The following is a 20100-nucleotide window of genomic DNA, read 5'->3' on the forward strand; positions in this document are numbered from 1 at the left end:
ACTCTTCAAAATGTAAACTTCACATCGTTTTTTCATACTAAATTCAAAATTATTACCGGATGATGAGAAACCAAACCCTTAACATGTAATAAACTGAGCTCAACGTTTAAGTAAATTACCAGTAAATGGGCCCAGCTGTCGATTTGCGACTGATAATGAGTACGTTAATAAATGTTGCATGAATGCGCAAGTGAATGCGCGCACTTTTTTTCATAATAATCGGGATGGCCGTGCAGCGAGCGACACATATTTTCTTGATGTCTTTTTACGCGCTTTTGGTAATCTTAGCTATCTTTGCTGTACCGGAAAGTTCGGCCGACTACTGTGGAAACGTATTTGAAACTTCAGCTAGTACGTACTAGAAATATGTGATGTAATTTTCTTTTCTATTTTCATTTCACAAATCAGTCTTACTCTTTCTTTAGACCGTGTTTTACTTGGTCATGTCATCGACTCTGTTCTTAACATCGATGAATTTGAGTGTCGGCTGAGGTGCATCGGCGAAAAGGGTTGCAAGTCGATTAATATACGTCGCAATGGGAACAAAAAGAATGTCTGTGAACTTAACAGCCAAAATCGACAGACCATGCCACAGGACTTTAGAGTGGAGAATAGTTCCACATATCATGGCTTTGTTCAGGTAAGCTATTTAAAAAGATGTTGAAATTAAGTTTCACAATATGCTGAGTTGGTTTGACAAACTTAATTCCACCCACGATGACACCGGGAGTTTTTGGGTTGTTAAGAGGAGTAGGTGTGGAGTTTATATCAGTCTCTTAGCGCATTAGCTTGCGCTCTCCGTTTTGAAACTCCAACCAAAGCAGATACACCGATATTAAGCTCGATATTTACATTGTGCGTACCGCATATCATTTCCATCACGTTTGTCAAAAACATTATTTGACAATGAAATTTTTGTCTAAGCTCACTTCAGATAATCAATCCTGTAAATAACCAATGTCATTTGCCCTTAAATATTGGTAAAATTAAAACTATTACTAAACTAGGGTTGAAAATAATTTATGCAGAATATTTCTTCGATCAGCTCAAGTTCAAGAGATACATACATACATACATACATACTTTATTTATTCCAGAAGCAGATGATAACTATTATATACAAATAAAAACTAAAAAGAAAATACTTCTAGAAAAGGAAGTTAAGAGGTTATCCCTGTGTAAAAACTCCCTTAAAAGAAAAGACAAAATATAAATCAAAATCATTACAATCAAATATTTAAGTACGATTTAAGTTTAGATTTAAAATGCTGAAAGCTGTCAGCTTCCACTATATCACCCGGTAACTCGTTCCATAATTTGACAATCCTAATAAAAAAAGAATTTTTGTAACAATTAAGTCTAGCTGGTTTAATATAGAGTTTGTATTGATGATTTGCTCTCGTAGACCGAATCGTGGCAATATCAAAGAAGTCTTCAAAATTTAAATGATAAAAACCAAAAACTATCTTATAACATTCGACTAAAGATAAGTAAGTTCTACGGTCAGAGAGAGTGGGCCATTTTAACAGTTTGCATCGGTCTTCATAGGACATTTCTCCTTTGCGTTGATTTAAAGCGAGTCTTGAGGCTCTTCGCTGTACATTTTCAAGGGCATGGATGTCCTTAACAAGGTAAGGACACCAAACAGGTACCGCATATTCCAAGATTGGCCGTACCAGAGACATGTACAGCATAGAAAAAACATTTGTGTTAGCGGTGCCTACTGAGCGTTTAATGGAACCTAAAACTTTGTTCGCTTTATTGACAGTGATACTTATGTGATGGCCCCATGAAAGATCTCTAGTTAGTGTGACACCGAGATCTTTAAAATTAGTCACATCTTTCAGGGGCTTTTCTAAGAAATAATTAGTTACCGACTTATCGCGTAAATGCGTGATTCGCATAGATTCGCATTTGTCTGCGTTGAAACGTAGCTGCCACTTACGAGCCCATGCGCTAAGATTATTAAGATCATCCTGAAGAAGCTGACTATCTTTTATAGGGTCAATTATCTCTCTGTAGATCTTCGTGTCGTCTGCATATAGTTTTACTGTAGATGATAGGAATTCAGATATGTCATTAATATACAATAAAAACAATAGGGGCCCGAGAATGGTTCCCTGTGGAGTTCCGGAGGTAACGCACGACCAATCAGAATAAGATCCCCTAACGACTACACGTTGTTTGCGCCCCACCAAAAAATGTCTCAGCCAGTTGAGTAAACATTCGTCGATGCCGCTACATTTCAATTTTAAAAGCAGTCGCTCATGAGGAACGCTGTCAAAGGCTTTGGCAAGATCCAGAAAAACAACATCGGTAGGAGTGGATGAATTACGGGATTTCGCCCAGTCATTAAACGTTGATAACATTTGAGTTGTAGTAGATCTTCCTCGTAAAAAGCCAAATTGGTTGCTATTGATAAAGTCGATTTCGCGCCAGAACTTAATCATCCTATCAAAAACAATTTTTTCACAGATCTTACAAGCAATTGAAGTAAGGGAAATTGGGCGGTAATTTTCTCTCGAAGATTTGGAACCCTTCTTATGTAGAGGAGTAATGTCGGCATGTTTCCATTCCTCAGGCAAAAGGCCAAGAGACAACGATTTGTTTATCATATACGTTAACGAAGGTGCTAATTCCGAAGCACACGACTTAAAAATGCACGGCGCGATATGGTCAGGCCCAGGAGACTTGTTGGGCTTGAGTTTCAGAAGATGGCGTTTGACCTCATTGACAGAACAATCAATTTTCGCAAGTTTCTTGTCAACAGTGCAGTCTTGAGTGGGAAAATTTGCATAATCTTCGGTAGTAAACACCGAAGAGAAATATGAGTTCATACTCTGAGCAATACTGAAGTCGTCAGTCAGAGCACATCCATCGACGCTTATAGAGATGAGATTATTAGTGCCTCTTCTCTTGGACTTAACAAAATTCCAGAAAGGTTTCGGGTTTTCATTTTCCTGTAGATCAAGTGCAAGTTTCTCTATATACGACCATCTAGCTGTGTTACAAAGTCTCTTAACAGAATTGTTGAGTTGCCGATATTTTTCCCAAATAGTTGAATTGTTTTTTCTGCGAGCTCTGTTATACAATAATTTCTTCTTTTTGCACAAAACAATAAGTTCCTGTGTAATCCAGGGGGCACTGGATCTCTTTTTATTCTTGCGTTTGGGAATGCACTCATCCACTGCTGTAAATAACAAGTCTTTCCAGCAAGCCCAATTATGATTAATATCGCTGTCGAAGAAGGCGCAATGCCATGGAATATAAGATAACAGCGATCTTAAGTGATCCCAGTCGGCTTTACCATAGCAATACAACAACTTCTGTGATTTACGCTGGACGTAAGGTATACCAGATAACGAGAAGGAGATAGAATTGTGATCTGAAAAAGGTTCTCCAACAACCAAATGGTTTACGAGGTCGGGCGAAGTAGTGAGAACTAAGTCTAGGATGTTCGAGTCTCTGGTAGGTTCATTTATCAACTGTGTCAAAAAATTGTCTTGGACGATGTCCATCATGAGTGTGTAAATATCAGATTGACGCAAGAATCTGTTATTCAACCAATCAATCTCCGGAAGATTGAAATCGCCAACAAGAATCAACTCGTTCGTCGAAAACTCTTGCAAAACAGCTTGTAAGTCCTGTAAAGGCTTAGGATCGTTATTGGGAGGACGATAGAAAACTCCCAAAGTGACTTTGCGATTGTATGAGAAAAGAAGATCGACGAAGATGAACTCTGAATCGTTCTGTGTAGTATCACGGGGAACCGCTTTGATGTGTTCTCGCGTAGCAATCAATACCCCGCCTCCATGACGTCCATTGAGCTTTCGGTCCCGCCTAAATACCGAGTAGTTACTAGGAAAGATTTCACCGTCAGGGATGGAGCTGTCCAGATGAGTTTCAGTTAAAACAATTATATCATAGCCCAGAGCGGCAATGGCTAAATCCAATTTGCTTGATTTGTTGACGATGCTTCGTGCATTAGCATAAAAGGTTAGAAGACGAGAGGACTTTTGCTGTTCCGTAAAATTGTGCCGCTCGGCTCCATTTGGACCAGGATTTGGGTTTACGTCGCCGCTCAACTGGAGAAGAATAGTTTGGTAACTTGCAACAGAGTTAGGATAATAACTGATTCTTGACGAAGAAAAACCTCTTCGAAGGATTGGCAAAACAATATGTCGCCTAGTCCAGGACGCTGTGAAGATATTTAAGTTCATTGAAACTACAAAATCATCTTGTAGAACCAAGAAGAAATCGTCAGCTAAACGCGGGAACATTTGAGATTGGCCCTGATCAGTCGTTTTTCCGCGATATAGAAGAATTAAACTGAGAATAAAACAAAGAAAACCGGAGAGTCGAAATGAGTGACCGTCAGCCATGACGCCTCGCCTCGCCTCGAGATCGCAACATTAGCTTCTAAACTTGCTTGGAGACACAATTTCAACGCAAAGAACTGCTGGGTAAACTGACATGAGTTATCCTTTCTTCCTTTCAAGAGCCCTTTGAAAATCTCTCTTTCCTTTTCCTATACTCTTTAAATTCTGAATTCTCGGCCTATTTTGTAACTATAACCTTACGACCAGAGTATGAAAGAACCCCCTCCTGAAGCGACAAATACAAAGGAAACTTTTTATTGAAATTCAAAACATCTCATTTCATTTTTACAAAATTATGTTCTTCGAGATCCCACGTCCCTTCGCCGAGACAATTCACTTCCAGGTAATTCTGATGATCAGTTTGAAGTTGATAATATGAAAGGTAAAATGCCCTGGAAAATTGAATTGTACAGATCGTTTGATATGGAATGAAACCTCTCCTTGATGAACACGATTTGCCATTCATGCTCTGCTGTCAAAAACGGCAGGTGTTTTTATGCAAAGAGGAAAAACTTGAAATTGTTGAAAAGCAGAAGGAAAGCTAATAATAAAATAGTGAGGTCTATTTTCGCAGGTATAAAGCCAAAGTCTTTTTGCCCGAGCTAGGCGAGGGTTAATAAAACTCTAAAAGGGCTCAAAACATATTTATGCCAAAGAACAGAAACTTTATTATAAAAGGTAAATTGCCCTGGCAAATTGAATTGTACAGATCGTTTGATATGGAATGAAACCTCTCCTTGATGAACACGATTTGCCGTTCATGCTCTGCTGTCAAAAACGGCAGGTGTTTTTATGCAAAGAGGAAAAACTTGAAATTGTTGAAAAGCAGAAGGAAAGGTATTAATAAAATAATGAGGTCTATTTTCGCAGGTATTAAGCCAAAGTCTTTTTGCACGTACTTTTAGCACGAAAGAAGCTAGAGTTGCTCTCGGCTAAGCCTCGAGCAACTCTTACGCATCTTTCGTGCTGCTCTCCAAACTACCCAAGTGCTTCATATCTCGATGAACGCACAGCTGATGTATGAACCAATTGTTTTATAACATTTTCAACCCGATGGAAAATTTTTTTTCGCGAGGATTTGTTTGCTGATGTCATGAGCGTGCACAATAGGAATATGAAGCACGCTCGCGCAATTGAATTTGATTAGACAAATTTACTAGCTATGTTATAAAACACTCTGAATAATCACACAAGAGAGCGAGAGGGCTTTTTTTCGCAGGGAGGCGAACTCTGACCAAAGCTGTTTTATTTAACCCTTTAACTCTCAAGATCTGATTGTTAATTCTCCTTTCTAGCTGCCACACATTTCCTTGTAAATAAGCTACAAGAATTTGGTGTTAGATCAAATAACAACTTCTACCTGATACATTTGAGTATTCTCATTACCTGTTTGCTGGATAGTGAATGGATATTGAAGAGAGAAGTTACTCGTTAATCGCCTCTGGTAATTAAAGGGTTAAGGAAGGAATTCGATGTGTACTGATCCAGCAGTGCTTAGATCTAGAGCTTAGCCGGTGCAATCTTATCATGACTCAAAATGAAACAAGATAGCAATGATAAACTCAGCAATCCAAGGAATTTTGCGTCGATCGACTCGACAACAGAAGTTGAAAAGCTGACATAACAAAGTTTAAGAACACAAATATTCTATTAACGGTAACCTTAACCTGTTACTGAAGTCTTTCGGAAGAAAATTACTCCTGAGAGCGCTCCGCCTGCGATAAAATCAACCCTTGGTTTTCTATCCTCACACCTTTGCGTCATTTTAACTTGTGTCTGTCCACAAGACAAATCTTGTTTTTGAGCAGATATAAATCGTTGGATCCTCCCTTCTGTCGCGCGTTTTCCTTAAACAACAGGAAAAGAATATGGTCTTTTGGTGTAACTTACTCAACTTCCACACACACAGGTTTCCTGTGTCGACATTTCCAGTGATAAGAAAAGACAAAGAAAGAGCAGACTGTGTCACCCAGGATACAATGGTGAACGATGTCAACCAGACCACAGTGAGTAGCAACAGCGTGTTTTTGGTGTGTACTTCTAAATTAAGAATACACCGCAAAGCATAAAATTGAATGACATAATTATATAAATTTTCTTTCTCAGAGGGCTTGTACTCCCATCATCCTGCTTCGTCTTGCAAAGAAATCCGAAACGCAGGACACTTTAAAACAGACGGGGAATACTGGGTCGATCCCGAAAAGAATGGGAACGCTCTAAAGGTCTTCTGCGACATGACTACTGACGGAGGTAAGCTCAAATAAGCTCCATCCAACCGTTTCTGGCAAAGTCTTAAACAATGGATAATTAATCTTGGAGAACCTTTCGCGGAAATTTTCAATCTATCGCCATTTATAGTACTAGGGCTTAAGCCACACAAAAACAAGAAACTAAATTTCCTTTTTTTGGTCGCTAGATATTTTGTATGGATATGCAGAATGCGCAACATCTCTCCGGAAATAAAAAAACTTCCCCCTCTTCTTCTCACATTATAATGCATAAATCATTATTATAATGCATAAATCATTATTATAAAGAAAAACCATGCATAAAACAAGCACAACACGCATTTACTTAGTGTTTTCTTTAATTCTGTTTACATATAATTTGATGTTTGTATCCTTTTTTCCTGCACTTTTTTGTTTTCTTTTAAACTACCTTTTTTCTATAAATTGTAAGTAGTGCACTCTATACACTGTAAACGTTTTCATTTTTTTTTCTTTTCTTTTTTCTTTACTTTTACAATATATAGTTATTATGTTTAGTCGCTCTATTTTCTAAAAAAGAAAAAAAAAAAAGCTCCATCCTGCTAAAGCTAAACCGTGCCCTCAACTTCGATGGAGCGGGGAAAATCGGGAGTAAGACAAGGTTCATATAGAAGATAAGAAGCATGTATAACTAAGAGATTAGTACAGCAAGGGGAATAGTTGTGTACTGTCCTTTTGGTCACCGAGGGAAACCTGTTTTGAAAGCAAAACATACTTTCCCGTTGCATGGAAACGATTTCAAAGCGAAACTGTATAGCCAAGGGACAGAAATAAACAATTAATTCGTTTTTTTTCAAATTTTATCAGGGATTCATTTTCTTGAAACATATTATCTAAATTCCGCTTTATTTAAAACTTAGAGGAGGCTGCCTTCCTATTTCCAGCATTTTGATTGACATTTTCATAAATTTTCCAGGAACTGTCTCGACACACGTAGTTTTAATTTTTGTTTTCATTTTAGGGGGCTGGCTTCTTATATCGAGCATTGTCTTTGACACCGCTGCCCCAAATCAGATGACTGTAGTGCCATCATACCGTGGTATTAACACCAGTCAGATGGTGCTCACAAAAGGTGCCGTGAATGAGTTGAGATCACACTTGGGATTCACTCAAATACGATTCCACTGCAGTAGGCATCCGGGCCATATATTCCATGTGGCCACAGCAGCTAACAGCACTGGGGAGGCTGTAGTCCAGTACTTCAGCGGTCAGACGGACGTCCAACCAGATGCTTGTGGCTCCTTTGTCAGAATGGATAATGACAACTCGATTATGTCAAGACAGTGTCATCAGTGGGGATGGGAAAAAGGAACGTACAAAGTTGGAAAATGGGGACATAGTCGAGATCAGGATAGGTTGTATATTTACCCTGCTTTTGTTTACCACGCACAACACTGGCATACCAGCCCGGATGGTACTAGGCATTGTGATGATGGCGGAAGTGGCAAAACTGCCGGTGATTTTTGGAAAATTTACGTGCGTTGAAAAGCTTCAGCGAAAGCAAAGGAACTTATCGAGAGCTGGATACATTATACCATTTCTAAATGATTGAATCGTTTAAGAAAGCACTCCGGACTTCTACTGGCATTTCAATTATCATAATAATAATGATGATAAGCTTAACAATTGAGCACTATAGAAGATGCTCCCGGCTATTTATGCTCTAAAACCACAATAGTTGTTATCATCATTGTTACTTTATTAATTTTATTGTTATTATTATTTTTATTATTGTAAAATTGTTGCCATAATATTTGTTGTCGTCAGCGATATTGTTATTGTTCCTTTTATCAGTATATGAAATGTCTTATCGACCACACCCTTTATCAAATATAGGAGCCTCTCTGACATCGTGAAAGCCTTAAGTGTTTAACTCGAGTATCTTGTAATAATCCAAATTTTTGTACCAATCGTAGAAGCAGCTTTGTTGAAGAGATATTGAAGATAAGAAATGGGCAACCTATTCCCTGTTCCAACTCCCTGGTTCTTCTGAGCAAAGACTATTTTTGTCAAAAAAGCGGTAATTATGTGTGGTAATGTTGCATTATTTTTAATAGTACGGCTGAATATGCCGTTACGCTTTCATCGTAAAGCGGTAATCAAACCGACCGTGAAATAAGCATTGCAGATCTAAAATCTCGTTAATATTTAAAGACTCAATTAAATTGAACGCATTGGACTTCATAGAAACTTACCTCTGATGAGGCTGAAAAAAAAGACTGTATGAGCTCGAGTGAGCAATGAGCATATTATCTTTAACACCCTCACCAAGTATGGAGGTATCTGTTCATGACAAATCATTTGACGCAATGATAAGAGACTTATTGTTCACGCCACTCAGACTCTGTTCCTTATGGACAATGGCTTTCATTATAAAAATTCAAGGGGAACTGTGTGTAAATACTTTAAGGTAATTTTTTTGCGAAAGCACCAGCAGCTAAAGATTCAATACAAACGGTATTTTGGCACTCCGTTATGGTTCGGGCAATGAAAACTTTGTGATTGCCTTGTTGAATAAGCAGCTTTTAGATGTTGAAGATAAGAAATCATATCAGACAGATAACGTATACCCTTTCTTTCTTAGGCAAAGGATTTTCATGTTAAACAATCAAAAACAATTACATGCAAGGTTATCGCAAAACTGGATATGAAATGTGGAAAAAATCACAGAACGCCGGTTCATAAAATGTTCATCGGGTATACTTCCCTTTAATCTTGTTGAAGTAACGGTCCAGTATCTCAAACCAGCGCAACTCTGTACCGAATTACATTATTCCCAACTGTGTAATGTAGACATTTTCTCGACTCACTAAAGGCCCACGCTCCGGTTGTTCGAGGGATGGGTACCGTTATAAATCTAATCGTCGTCCTCATTAGGTTGGTACTTAAAGGTCGACAGTAAAATGAAATGTCGAGAAAGCAAGAAAAGGAGCTGCTTATAGCTCTGATAAAAGGGAACTAAAAAGACGAAGCCGCTCTTGGTGTATAGAAACGATCGTAAATTTAAAATTGAAGAGAATACTTAAAAGGAGAAGAGTCATCGAAAAAATGTTAAATCGACTCCTTGCTTTACTTCCACTTGATCCGATTAGCGCCTTCTTAACAGTATTTGGGCATTTTTTAATCAGATGCGATCGAATTTTCAACAAAATTCAAGCGAGCCATGTGTAAAGTTACTCTTTTATCTTGGAATCATTGATATTATTATATAACTGAAATAGCTTTGTTCAGAAGACATTGACGATGATAAGCAGCTTGGGGCTTTTCACGTTCCATCTTCCCTAAAATCCTCAGGGCGAGATGGGAAGGGAACAGGATCATGCCCTGGTTGCAAAATTTCAAACAGTGATTTCTTGCGAGCGACTGAAATCTAGAGTGTATGTGCCCAAAATACAAATTTTCATCGCATACCATAATCTCTAAAATGAGCCACAGGGCTCTCCCACATTAAAGCAACCTGTTGGTCATGTGTTGATTCGAGCCATAGGGTATCCAATTAAACGATTTTTGCTTCCACAAGAGGTTTGGAATAGAATAGAACGTAATTTGAAGCAATTTTGATCCTAATCATGGAGAATCCATGTAAGTTTTCAATCACCACCTGTTCGTTTTAAGAACTGTCTTTTGACTGAGCTGGGCTATAGCAAGGAAAGAGTTTGGCAACGTAGCACGTTTGGCCTAGAGTACCATTTTGGTTAACATCGGGGATAGGAAATAATTCGTACAAGTTAGCCAACAAGTTATGTTATAACAGAACCGAAATATCATAGTTCCTCGCAGAACCGCTCAGGCAAAACCGAAAGAGGAAATCATTAACACAAACTTACCTTCGAAAAACACAAACTGTAGGAGCTCGAGAAAGAAATGATTTTATTACCTCGATTGGCCTGCAGTTATCAACAACACCTTTGCCAAATACAGAATCCTGTTTGTTCATTGGATATCAGTTATTGTTGAATGGCTCATCAAATTGGTGAATGGCTCACCAAATTAAATTGTTCTCCAATTTTCGTTTTTTGCGTCGCCACGAGCCAATATTGATTTTTTTGGGCTACACCACTAGTGTGGACAGCGATTGAAAGTGAAAATTGCATAGTTTTTATCGAGTGCGTTTCGACTGCAGTTATAGAGCTCACGGAATTCTCTATTGCTACAAGTTTTAAGATGTATTCAGTCATTTCACAGATAAAATTTGAAAACTTTACCTGAAATCTTATTCATATCAGCGTGATCAGAGGAGACCCTTCTCTTAGACCTTAATTCGCGTATCAAAAATTCACCAATTTGTAAGAAAGAATTCTCAAAATGCAGGCGTAAATTGGGCTTAAGAAAGCATATCAGAGCATTCATGAAGAAGATCAAAATCAAAGAATAAAATTTGGTATTCCAGTCATTACAGACATATTTTGTAGGACGCACAAATGAACTGACTCTCCTTTTTGCAAAGGGGTGCGCAAAATTCAGAATTTGGACTATTTTTAGAAATTTTACATGGTTTAAATTCTCAATTTTAATGTGCAAAACATAAGAGAAAACTCTTTTTCGACGGGAAGTCGAAGGCCTCACAGCGAGGATGGCACTTAAACAAATCTTACTTGCTGAAGGCAAGTTAAAGTTAAGAAGGCTGTTTAGTAAGATCACTTAAAGCACGCGTAAAAAAGGAAGGCATGGCTCGTGACCGCCACCGTTTTTTCGGCCAGTGTAGATGATCGAAAAATGGGGCTATTGAGAGAAGGCCGCTTCGAGGTGGTTAGTTAAGACGAAGGAGTGAAAAATGGTCATTTTTTTTAATAAGGACAGACTATTTTGTCTCATCTTCTAACTGAAATAGATATAAATAGATATTAATAGATTTTTCTGCATTTATAAGTTATGTGTAGAATTACCACAATGATCATACGTGGAGCAAGCAGGAGAGTTTCTTGCGATTCGTGTTTGGACCAAAGAAATGGCTCTTTTGTTATGTCGAAGTTTAGGCTTAAGAAGTGGTCAATTGACACACGAAAGGCTTGTTTGGCAGATCCTGAGGAGCCATTTCTACTCTGTTGGACCCAGTCAAGGGATAGTTGATTCATGCTCCGAGCAGACTTCTGCTGCCTAGCAAAATTTTGAGCGGAAAAGGCGATCGCAAGTGTGTGGGTTCTTTACGTTTCGTGGTTGGACCGAAAGCAAAAACTTTTTTGATCTGCCGCTACGAAAAACCTTTCTTTTTTAAGTCTTAGTTTAGGCAGAAGGAGTGTTAGCGATAAAATCAAGAAAAAGTTTGTTTTTTAAATCTAATAGCGCCTTTTTCGCTCTCTGCTGGTTCCTGTCAGAAGAAACTTTGGTTACATATTCTAGGCAGACTTCTGCTACCTAGCAGTATTTTGAGCGGAAAACGTGATTGTCATGACACAATTCTTTGGCGAAAGACATCAAACGCACGAGTATAAAAGATGTTATACTCTTTAATTAATTGTCAACTCAACATTTTCACGAGCTTGGGTGCTAGCAGTCACTGTGGCTTCATTTGTTTAATAAAACTGTGTTATAAAAAAATAAGGACTGGTGTTATTTAGACCTCCTCACAATACTGTTAACCATCAAAAATTTAAAATAAATAAATGATGTTTTTACAAATTATGTTTGTTAAGCAGAATCAAACTAGTCTGATCTTAAGCAACTCTTCCAGAAATTCAGATCACTTAGAAGGACCGTTAATTAAGTGCCCTCGGTAACTAAACGCCTGAAATCCATCAGCCTCAAACATCTGCGTATGAGTCATGAAAACATGAGTGAGCAAAAATATAAATTGAGTGCAGGCGTCCACTCTGCAGCAGCATCAGGGGAAGAGTTACGAAATCATCCAGTCAGGTACTATTCATTTTTGTTCGCATTTCTGTTTTAATATCAATATTTAACTAAAATGAACGTGAAGCCTTTGTATCCAACCGAAGAAACAAAGATACGTTTTCCTATTGTCCCATGAAGTATGAGCAAGCCATTATTGTTGTTGTCGCGACGATGGAATCATATTTTTATGCAAAGTTCCTCTTGATAGAAAACTAACTTGCTCATCCAACATCCTGTGAAAATAGAGAATGGGCATGGACTTTAATTTGCTCTTGGGAGCAAAATCCAAAGATGTATTGTAGTGTCTCATAACTAATGATGAATGAGAGAAAGCCCATTTTTTAATGTGATCCCTGCCGCCGGAAATCTCACTGCTCTGCAGATGAACGTTTTTTTTTTTTTTATTGAAACACTCTGAATACTCTTAGAATTGATTTACCTCCTACTAAGAATGAGTCACTTGGGATTCCTGGGGTGGATGAATGTGTTTCCTTGAGATTCTCATTATAGGTAATGAACTATTTTTACTTCAGGCATAAATTTCTATTTTGTTCTTAACTTTGCCACACACATGCCAAGGCTTAAACAAAGTTGCCAAACTATTATTTTCCTGAACAGACAATTAGAAAGATGAAGGAAGTATTTCTGGTAACGATGATTATTTTGGCCGATGTGTTCGCTTTTCCATCTCGCAAGGTAGGTTAACGCAATGCGTTAAAACTACACTTGCGAAACTGTTAAGGGTGCCATTACAAATGCGCGGTTAAGAGAACTATAATTTTTCCCCGTCACTAAAATGTGTTTGACAATTTTCTTCCTGGCATGGTTCGAGACTTCAGAGCCGGTAACATGTTTGGTTAAAAATTAGCCCACACATCTGTGCTAAGAAATTGACTACGAACACCCGAATTTGACAAAAACGAAACTCAGAAACCTAACAGCACATCTAAATCAACGCACGATTCACATACAGCTACTTCTACCTGCTACTCCGGTTATCGGCGCAATCAAATTAAGACGAAAAAATTAAAAAGGGAAAGAAAAATAATTATAACAGTTTGAAACAATAATGCCTCTTTGTGTTGCTCCTAAACAAAGATTCAAAATGGTTCAATTAAAGAGATCGCCAAGGGGATGGGAAGTAGGAATCAAGCAATCAGCTGCATGTTGCTGAGCAAGATTCAAAATGGCTGCGTATGTCGAATTTGCTGACAAATTTTGAAAGGCTAGCTATAGGTTCAAAGAAATTGCCAAGAAATGGAAAGTGAGGATTTAGCCAAACTTAACATTAAGCGATCAGCTGCACGGTTGCTAAGCAAGATTCAAAATGGAGGCGCATGTTGCTGATTTTCTATAACATTTGCAGTCAAACAATTTCTGAAAGGTTTGGTTGCTTTCTGGCGAAGATAAAAGTTATGTGGTTTACAGAGCACAGTTTTCCTTCCTTGAGAACGTAAAAAATAAAGAAACGTTAAGATATCCTAAAGGCATTTCTTAGCTCAATTTTTCATAATTACAACATGTTCGGGGGTAAGCCGCTTTTCTTCCTAACGCGGGGGATCTTAACTTTCAAACGCGTAATACAAGATATTTTCACTTTGAAATTTGTGATTACTGACTGGCACCTCGCCTTCTTTTGCAGGATGCTCTAAAAATTATCAACAAAAAAGGTAAGGTCAAATAGAAGAAAACGAAAAATAGTGCCATTAGTGATACTAATGGCACTATTTGGTGATACTAATTAGACTTCTCCAGTCTTCACTTTGATTATCTTAGTGATGCTGGTGATGATGTTTAATGTAAACAGCTGTTTGCAGGTTGTCGGAAAGTGCACGCGACAATCTAAAAAGGTATCTATGGGACGCTTTCAGGGCCAGGGAGTGTTATAAACCAGTTGCAACAATGAACAAAACAACAGTTTGATAATAGGCTTGGTCAAACGAAAGGATGAATAAAGCTAGTTGAAATACCCATTGTAATGTATGTTATAGTAGCTCATCTGTTTGAATTCGATGTTAATGTATTTTGTGGTCTCAATGCAAAAATTACCTTTTACTGATCTAACTGTACGTTTTGGCCACTAAATGGGTACGAGGCCCCTCCCATCAAATAGAAGCGAGTTGGTAAACCCGTTCAAGATGGCGCCTTAATCTTGAGATCGCCTGGCCTCCAGACCAAAGCGATAAGAATAGTGTACTTTCTTCTAGCTTCACAACAATTTAACTTATCGGCCGATTTTTTTTCTGCTTAGCCGGGAATTGCACGGAAACAATTCCAGATCCGTAAAATAACAAGCTGAACCGGTTACGAGCGCACGATTATCGAATCAGATCCGAGGAGTTTTTAAAGATTCCGGCCCGCTGAGATGCTTTAGAAAACAATAATTGCCTTTGGCTAAAGGCGTAGTTCAAGACTTCATGCACAGTTGTTTTTCCACTCGGACCTCCTGCCCTGTAAATAACAAATACGTATTTTGTAATTTACAGATAACCTTGTACTCACCCAGAGAAACCTTGTGCAATTCCATAACATGATAACTTGTGCAACCTCGAGAACATCTGCAGATTACATTGATTATGGTTGTTACTGTGGTTACGGAGGAAAAGGGAAGCCCGCAGATGCTACTGACAGGCAAGTTTCACCACAGCAAAAATATCTGTAAAAATTAATACCTAATAAAACGTAAACTCAGGTAACGTCAAACTGTCAATCAATAGCATAATTTGATCTCAGAAGAGAGCTTATATTTGTTGTTTGTTTGGTGTCCTTTGTAGCTGTTGATTGGTCACATCACACCAAGCAGCCACCTCACTCCCTCTATGAGCTATTCAAATTTACAATGCCCATCAAACTTTCTTTTAACCCCTAAACTCCCAGAGTGACCAAAGCAGGATTTCTCCTTACTTTATCTAAACAATATCACGCAGACAAGTGATAAGAATAAAGAAAAATATCAATTATGCGATTACTAATTGATTCAATACCAAATTCTCCAAACTAACATGATGAAAATCATTTGGCAAACAGTGGGGAGAATTACCAATGAGATCTTGGGAGGTAAGGGGTTAAACAGAGTTACTTGACTCTTGGATGATCTACCTAGAAGTAGTGTGGATGGAAAATCAAACCAGTCTCTAATGTAAGGGTGATTGTTGAAAACCTTTGATGTGTACAGTTCAGGATTTGCAATACTGGATCAAAAAACGGCCCCATAATTCAACATTATGGCTTTATTATCAGAGGGAGTTACAAGATTTTCTTAGGCCCAAATCAACTTAATAACATTGTCTTGCAAAACTTTGTGTTTATTTTGATGTCTGTCATTGTATATTAAAGTGGCAAATGTCACTGGTGAGAAAATCTTTGACTTTTGAAATGCAAGAAAGATGTTTTTCACCACTGAAGCTAATTAATAGGCTCCAACATTTAAAGAATTAATGAAACCCCCTACCTTAACTCATTGAATTTAATGATAAATACACCCATTTCTAACCAATTTTTAGGTGCTGTAAAATTCATGACGAATGTTATGGCCGTATACAGAATCAAAATTCATGTTATTTCTCATTGGATGTTTATACGAGAATATACACCAGAGACAATACTTGCACTGGCTGTGGTAAGTTCTGATTGGGTAAAAACCTATGTTTTTAGACATAAAGTTTCTTCAGATCTTACAGAAAATATGATACAGAATTTTCATTACATTTGGAAAGGAGTTTTTACAAATGCAGTAATTAAGGATAAGTAGTTAGATATCTTTCACTTTAAGCTGTGGTAAGTTAATTCCAGCTTAGTGCATAACAACCTATGTTCTGAGATATTTTATTTCCTGACATCCCAACCTGGTCTCTAGGAATCTAAGAAAGGGTTGTTCACTGCATTTAGAAAGGAATATTGACAAGAACAGTAATGGGAAAAGTTTTATCAAGTTTTCACTGTGGGAAAAAAAAAATCACCATATAGTGGAATAGTTCAATAAGTGTTTCATTGTTTCCTGAGGGTACAGTGCTGCTTTAATCATGACTAAGGTTTTCTAGTTTTTTATTTATTTATTTATTTATTTATTTTTTGCTTACTTCACAAACCTCAGCTGATAAAGAAGGAACTTGTGAGAGAGCTGTTTGTGAATGTGATGGAGCAGCTGCAAAGTGTTTTGCTGAAAAGGAATACAACATAAAATATTTTAACTGGCCAGCAGAAAAGTGCTGATACAGACTGATCTTTGAGAAGGAGGTTACCACAACAAGAGGGTAGTCCAATCAAATATATTTACAAATGATAAACAAGATTAACAAGAGTCTTATGTAGGAAAAACTTAATCCTAACAGTAGTGTATTTTGCAGTGCCAGTAAAGTAATTTAGCAATCTAAAACTTTAAATTGAGAAAAATTTGTTCTCAAGAATAAAACATATGAAATGAATAATTTTTGACTTGTTCATAGTGAGTGATGATATCTTTGCATTCACAAACAAAAATAAAAGTAATTGCAAAACTTCTGAATGTAAGCTGTAGAGAGAGTCAGAAACCTATGAAAGCCAGTAGTCTAATTATAGTAATTTGCATCGGAGGCGTAAGCAAGTGCCCGGCTAGCTCAGTCGGTAGAGCATGAGACTCTTAATCTCAGGGTCGTGGGTTCGAGCCCCACGTTGGGCGCTCAAAATTTTTTTTCGATTATTCTTTCCCTCTTTCTTTTTTTTCTAGCACATTTTTCTTGATGAGAATAAAGCTGAAAACCGCTCTAAATTCACTACATACCACAATAGTCGATGTAGCCAAAATAAGCAACACTCTGGAGTGCGTGACACTATTAACCATAAAGAAATAAACCTAACTCTGCAAAACTGATAACTTCACGAGAAATAATTGAAAGAATAAATGAAATACTTATGAATGAAGGAAATATTTTTAAAGTTAATGTACAAGCCAAGATCAAGACTCAAAATTATAAGCAAAAAAACCAAACCACCAGGCTCATTAGGCAGCCGTCCGTGATTCCTCTCGGCTCTCGCGTGCGTGTATTTGATTAATTAATTCGATTGTTTTGACGTTTAAAAACATAATTAATCATTAAGGAAATTATTACTTCTCTGGATTCTCCTCTTTGGAGAGGAAAACGTTACATAGATCGAACAACAACATATCCTACTTAATTCTCTTAGTGCAACAATTCGGTTGTACCTCTAACCTCATGACTACAATTTTGAACTAAATTTCGACAAACTGCAGCGATTTTTTCGCTACTTTCGCCGCATGTCGGCATCGTCCAAACAAGAAAAAGATCACGAAGAAACGGACGAAGGCGAGGCAAACGACACTTGCGACAACCACGGCAGCGGTTCTGAAGGCGAGGAAATTGACACTTCCAACAACTACTGCACCGGTCCTCATACCGATGACGGCAATGCAAAGGAAAAACAACCGGTTGAACGAGGATCTCAGCCAATTGACTTACTCCAATCTCCGCAAGAAGAGCCATCTGACGATACCAGTATGGTTTTAGCTCATTACGGCTATATCTTGGGTGATTCGCTGGGTAAAGGGTCCTATGCGGTTGTTAAAGTGGCTTTTTCCAAGAAGCTAAAGCGGCAAGTTGCCATCAAGATCATCATAAAGAAAAAGGCGCCGCAAGACTACATTACCAAGTTTTTACCACGCGAGATCGCTGTCATGAAAAAACTCAAGCATCCGAACATCATCGGACTTTACGAAGCCATTGAAACAAGCTCTCGGATCTATCTCGTAATAGATATGGCCGACGGGGGAGACCTGTTAGACTACATCAAAACGAACGGCCCGGTTTGCGAAAATGAAGCTCGTACGTTTTTTCGGCAGTTAATCGGTGCCTCAGAATACCTCCATAACTTGGACGTGGTTCACAGAGATCTGAAATGCGAGAACATTTTGCTGGATCGCAACAAAAATATATTACTCACAGATTTTGGTTTTGCAAGGACTGTGCCCATCGATTATGATACTGGAAAACGAAGTTTGAGTTTGACGTTCTGTGGATCCTACGCGTACGCGCCACCCGAAATTCTTCGTGGCGTTGCTTACGACGGAACGCGCTCTGATGTATGGAGTTTAGGGGTGGTATTATTTACAATGCTGTGTGCTAAATTACCGTACGATGACTCAAATCTCAAGGTGCTGATGGAGCAAGTAAGTATAAGGAGGTGATATATCAGAAAGAATTTTCTACAAGCAGGCAAGGGGAAATCAACATACTGTATTTTGCTTCTGATTGATTGAGTAGGTGGTGTGAGTTTTCTAGACCAATCACGAGGCGAAGCAAAGAAAAAGCAACGCAATTCTGGATTATTTTTTAGAATCGAAAATTGCTCTATCGACTTTGTTGTGAGAATCGTCGTTGGGGTCAATCAAAAGGAGGTGTGAGACTGCATGTCACCACTGACAGACTGCTTTCGAAACTAAAGTGAGAACTGTACATACATGGGTTCCGTATAGACATCGTTTCAGTTTCTATTTTTGTCTCTCATTCAGGTATCTAAGACCGTCGTTTTTCCAAAGAAGCGAAAAATTTCCGAGGAGGCCAGACACCTCATTTTAAAGATGCTTTGCGAAGAAAAGGAGAGGATTGACATCCCAGGAATAAAGGAACATCCTTGGTATCTTGGGAAGAAGATGAATGTCGAGCTAAATGGAGACAAGGACAAGGAGGACCTTGGGAAGGACATATCTCACGATTCAGGGCTTGGAAGCGAGCCAGTACTTGGGAACGAGGGCCGATGATAACACGCAGGTTGCGCATATAGCAATAATCACAACTTGAAACGAACTGAAAGGAAAGATTGTTTGGTAATATCAGCTAACTACGAGGGACTCGGAAAATAGAGGATGAGTTCTGCATGCAACTTTGGTAAAACAGCACTTTTTATTCGGCAGAAGCGGATTTTTATCACCGCCTCTAACTAGATATCCGTATATTGCATAATTGAGAGGATACCAAGTTTCTGCGAGCGACAACTAGAATCCACAGAGTGAATCATCATGTGGCAGGACTCGTCTGGGCATGGATCTGCCCACTTCTATGAGGAAAAAGTCAATTTGACTGAATACTACAATGACGGCAAAAAACAAACAATGGAATATGTAATAAAAGCCATTAAGTCGTTCACTCCTTGCAATAAAACTCGATCAACTCACCTGTTGTCCAGTAACAGTCTATCAGTTATTGCCCTTGCAAGGCCGTAGTATAACCAACCGGGCACCATAAAACACTCAGCACAAGTATAACCAGGTAATTGTCTTAAGCAAACCAGCGAATCAAACAAAATAAGTCCATGATTCAAGACTGCGATTAACTCGACAGATTCAGAATCCATTCATCGCATGATGAGAGATGATCGACAGACTGCCTGGTGCAATCTCTAGACGCACTTATACAATAAGATCGTTTAATTATGTGTATACTAAAACAGTGCCTAACGTTGAAGGCGCGCTCTGATTGGCTATTCTCCGAGCAACGAGCGCAGGAATATATTGTAACTTGTAAAAAAATATTGTAATCGATGCCGGAACTTGAAATGAGTTAAAATCACCCTTTTGCTATATATATATATATATATATATATATATATATATATATTATCTCATTGTT

At 38.2% G+C, this 20100-nt stretch overlaps 3 protein-coding genes and 1 non-coding gene across 4 annotated transcripts; all 4 read left to right on the plus strand.

Annotated features, from left to right (window-relative positions):
* Nucleotides 1–224: 224 nt before the first annotated feature.
* LOC131793967 (uncharacterized) lies at nt 225–8249 on the plus strand. Its single transcript, XM_059111466.2, has 5 exons — nt 225–351; nt 426–640; nt 6289–6385; nt 6486–6629; nt 7608–8249. The coding sequence occupies exons 1-5, from the start codon at nt 225–227 to the stop codon at nt 8129–8131; spliced, it is 1107 nt and encodes a 368-aa protein (XP_058967449.2). The 3' UTR covers nt 8132–8249.
* A 4151-nt stretch (nt 8250–12400) lies between these two features.
* LOC131793908 (basic phospholipase A2) lies at nt 12401–16951 on the plus strand. The gene is made up of 6 exons (XM_059111414.2): nt 12401–12499; nt 13097–13174; nt 14121–14148; nt 14965–15109; nt 15982–16097; nt 16572–16951. Exons 2-6 carry the CDS (start codon nt 13109–13111, stop codon nt 16688–16690), a joined length of 474 nt encoding a protein of 157 aa, XP_058967397.2. The 5' UTR covers nt 12401–12499; nt 13097–13108; the 3' UTR covers nt 16691–16951.
* Nucleotides 16952–17062: 111 nt separating this feature from the next.
* Trnak-cuu (transfer RNA lysine (anticodon CUU)) lies at nt 17063–17135 on the plus strand. Its single transcript has one exon. It is a non-coding gene; the product is annotated as a tRNA-Lys (tRNA).
* Nucleotides 17136–17732: 597 nt separating this feature from the next.
* LOC131793029 (testis-specific serine/threonine-protein kinase 3-like) lies at nt 17733–19471 on the plus strand. Its single transcript, XM_059110442.2, has 2 exons — nt 17733–18641; nt 18984–19471. The coding sequence occupies exons 1-2, from the start codon at nt 17733–17735 to the stop codon at nt 19230–19232; spliced, it is 1158 nt and encodes a 385-aa protein (XP_058966425.2). The 3' UTR covers nt 19233–19471.
* The last annotated feature ends 629 nt before the right edge of the window (nt 19472–20100 follow it).

The sequence above is a fragment of the Pocillopora verrucosa genome, chromosome 6 (genome assembly GCF_036669915.1).
Source record: "Pocillopora verrucosa isolate sample1 chromosome 6, ASM3666991v2, whole genome shotgun sequence".
Classification (NCBI taxonomy): Eukaryota; Metazoa; Cnidaria; class Anthozoa; order Scleractinia; family Pocilloporidae; genus Pocillopora; species Pocillopora verrucosa.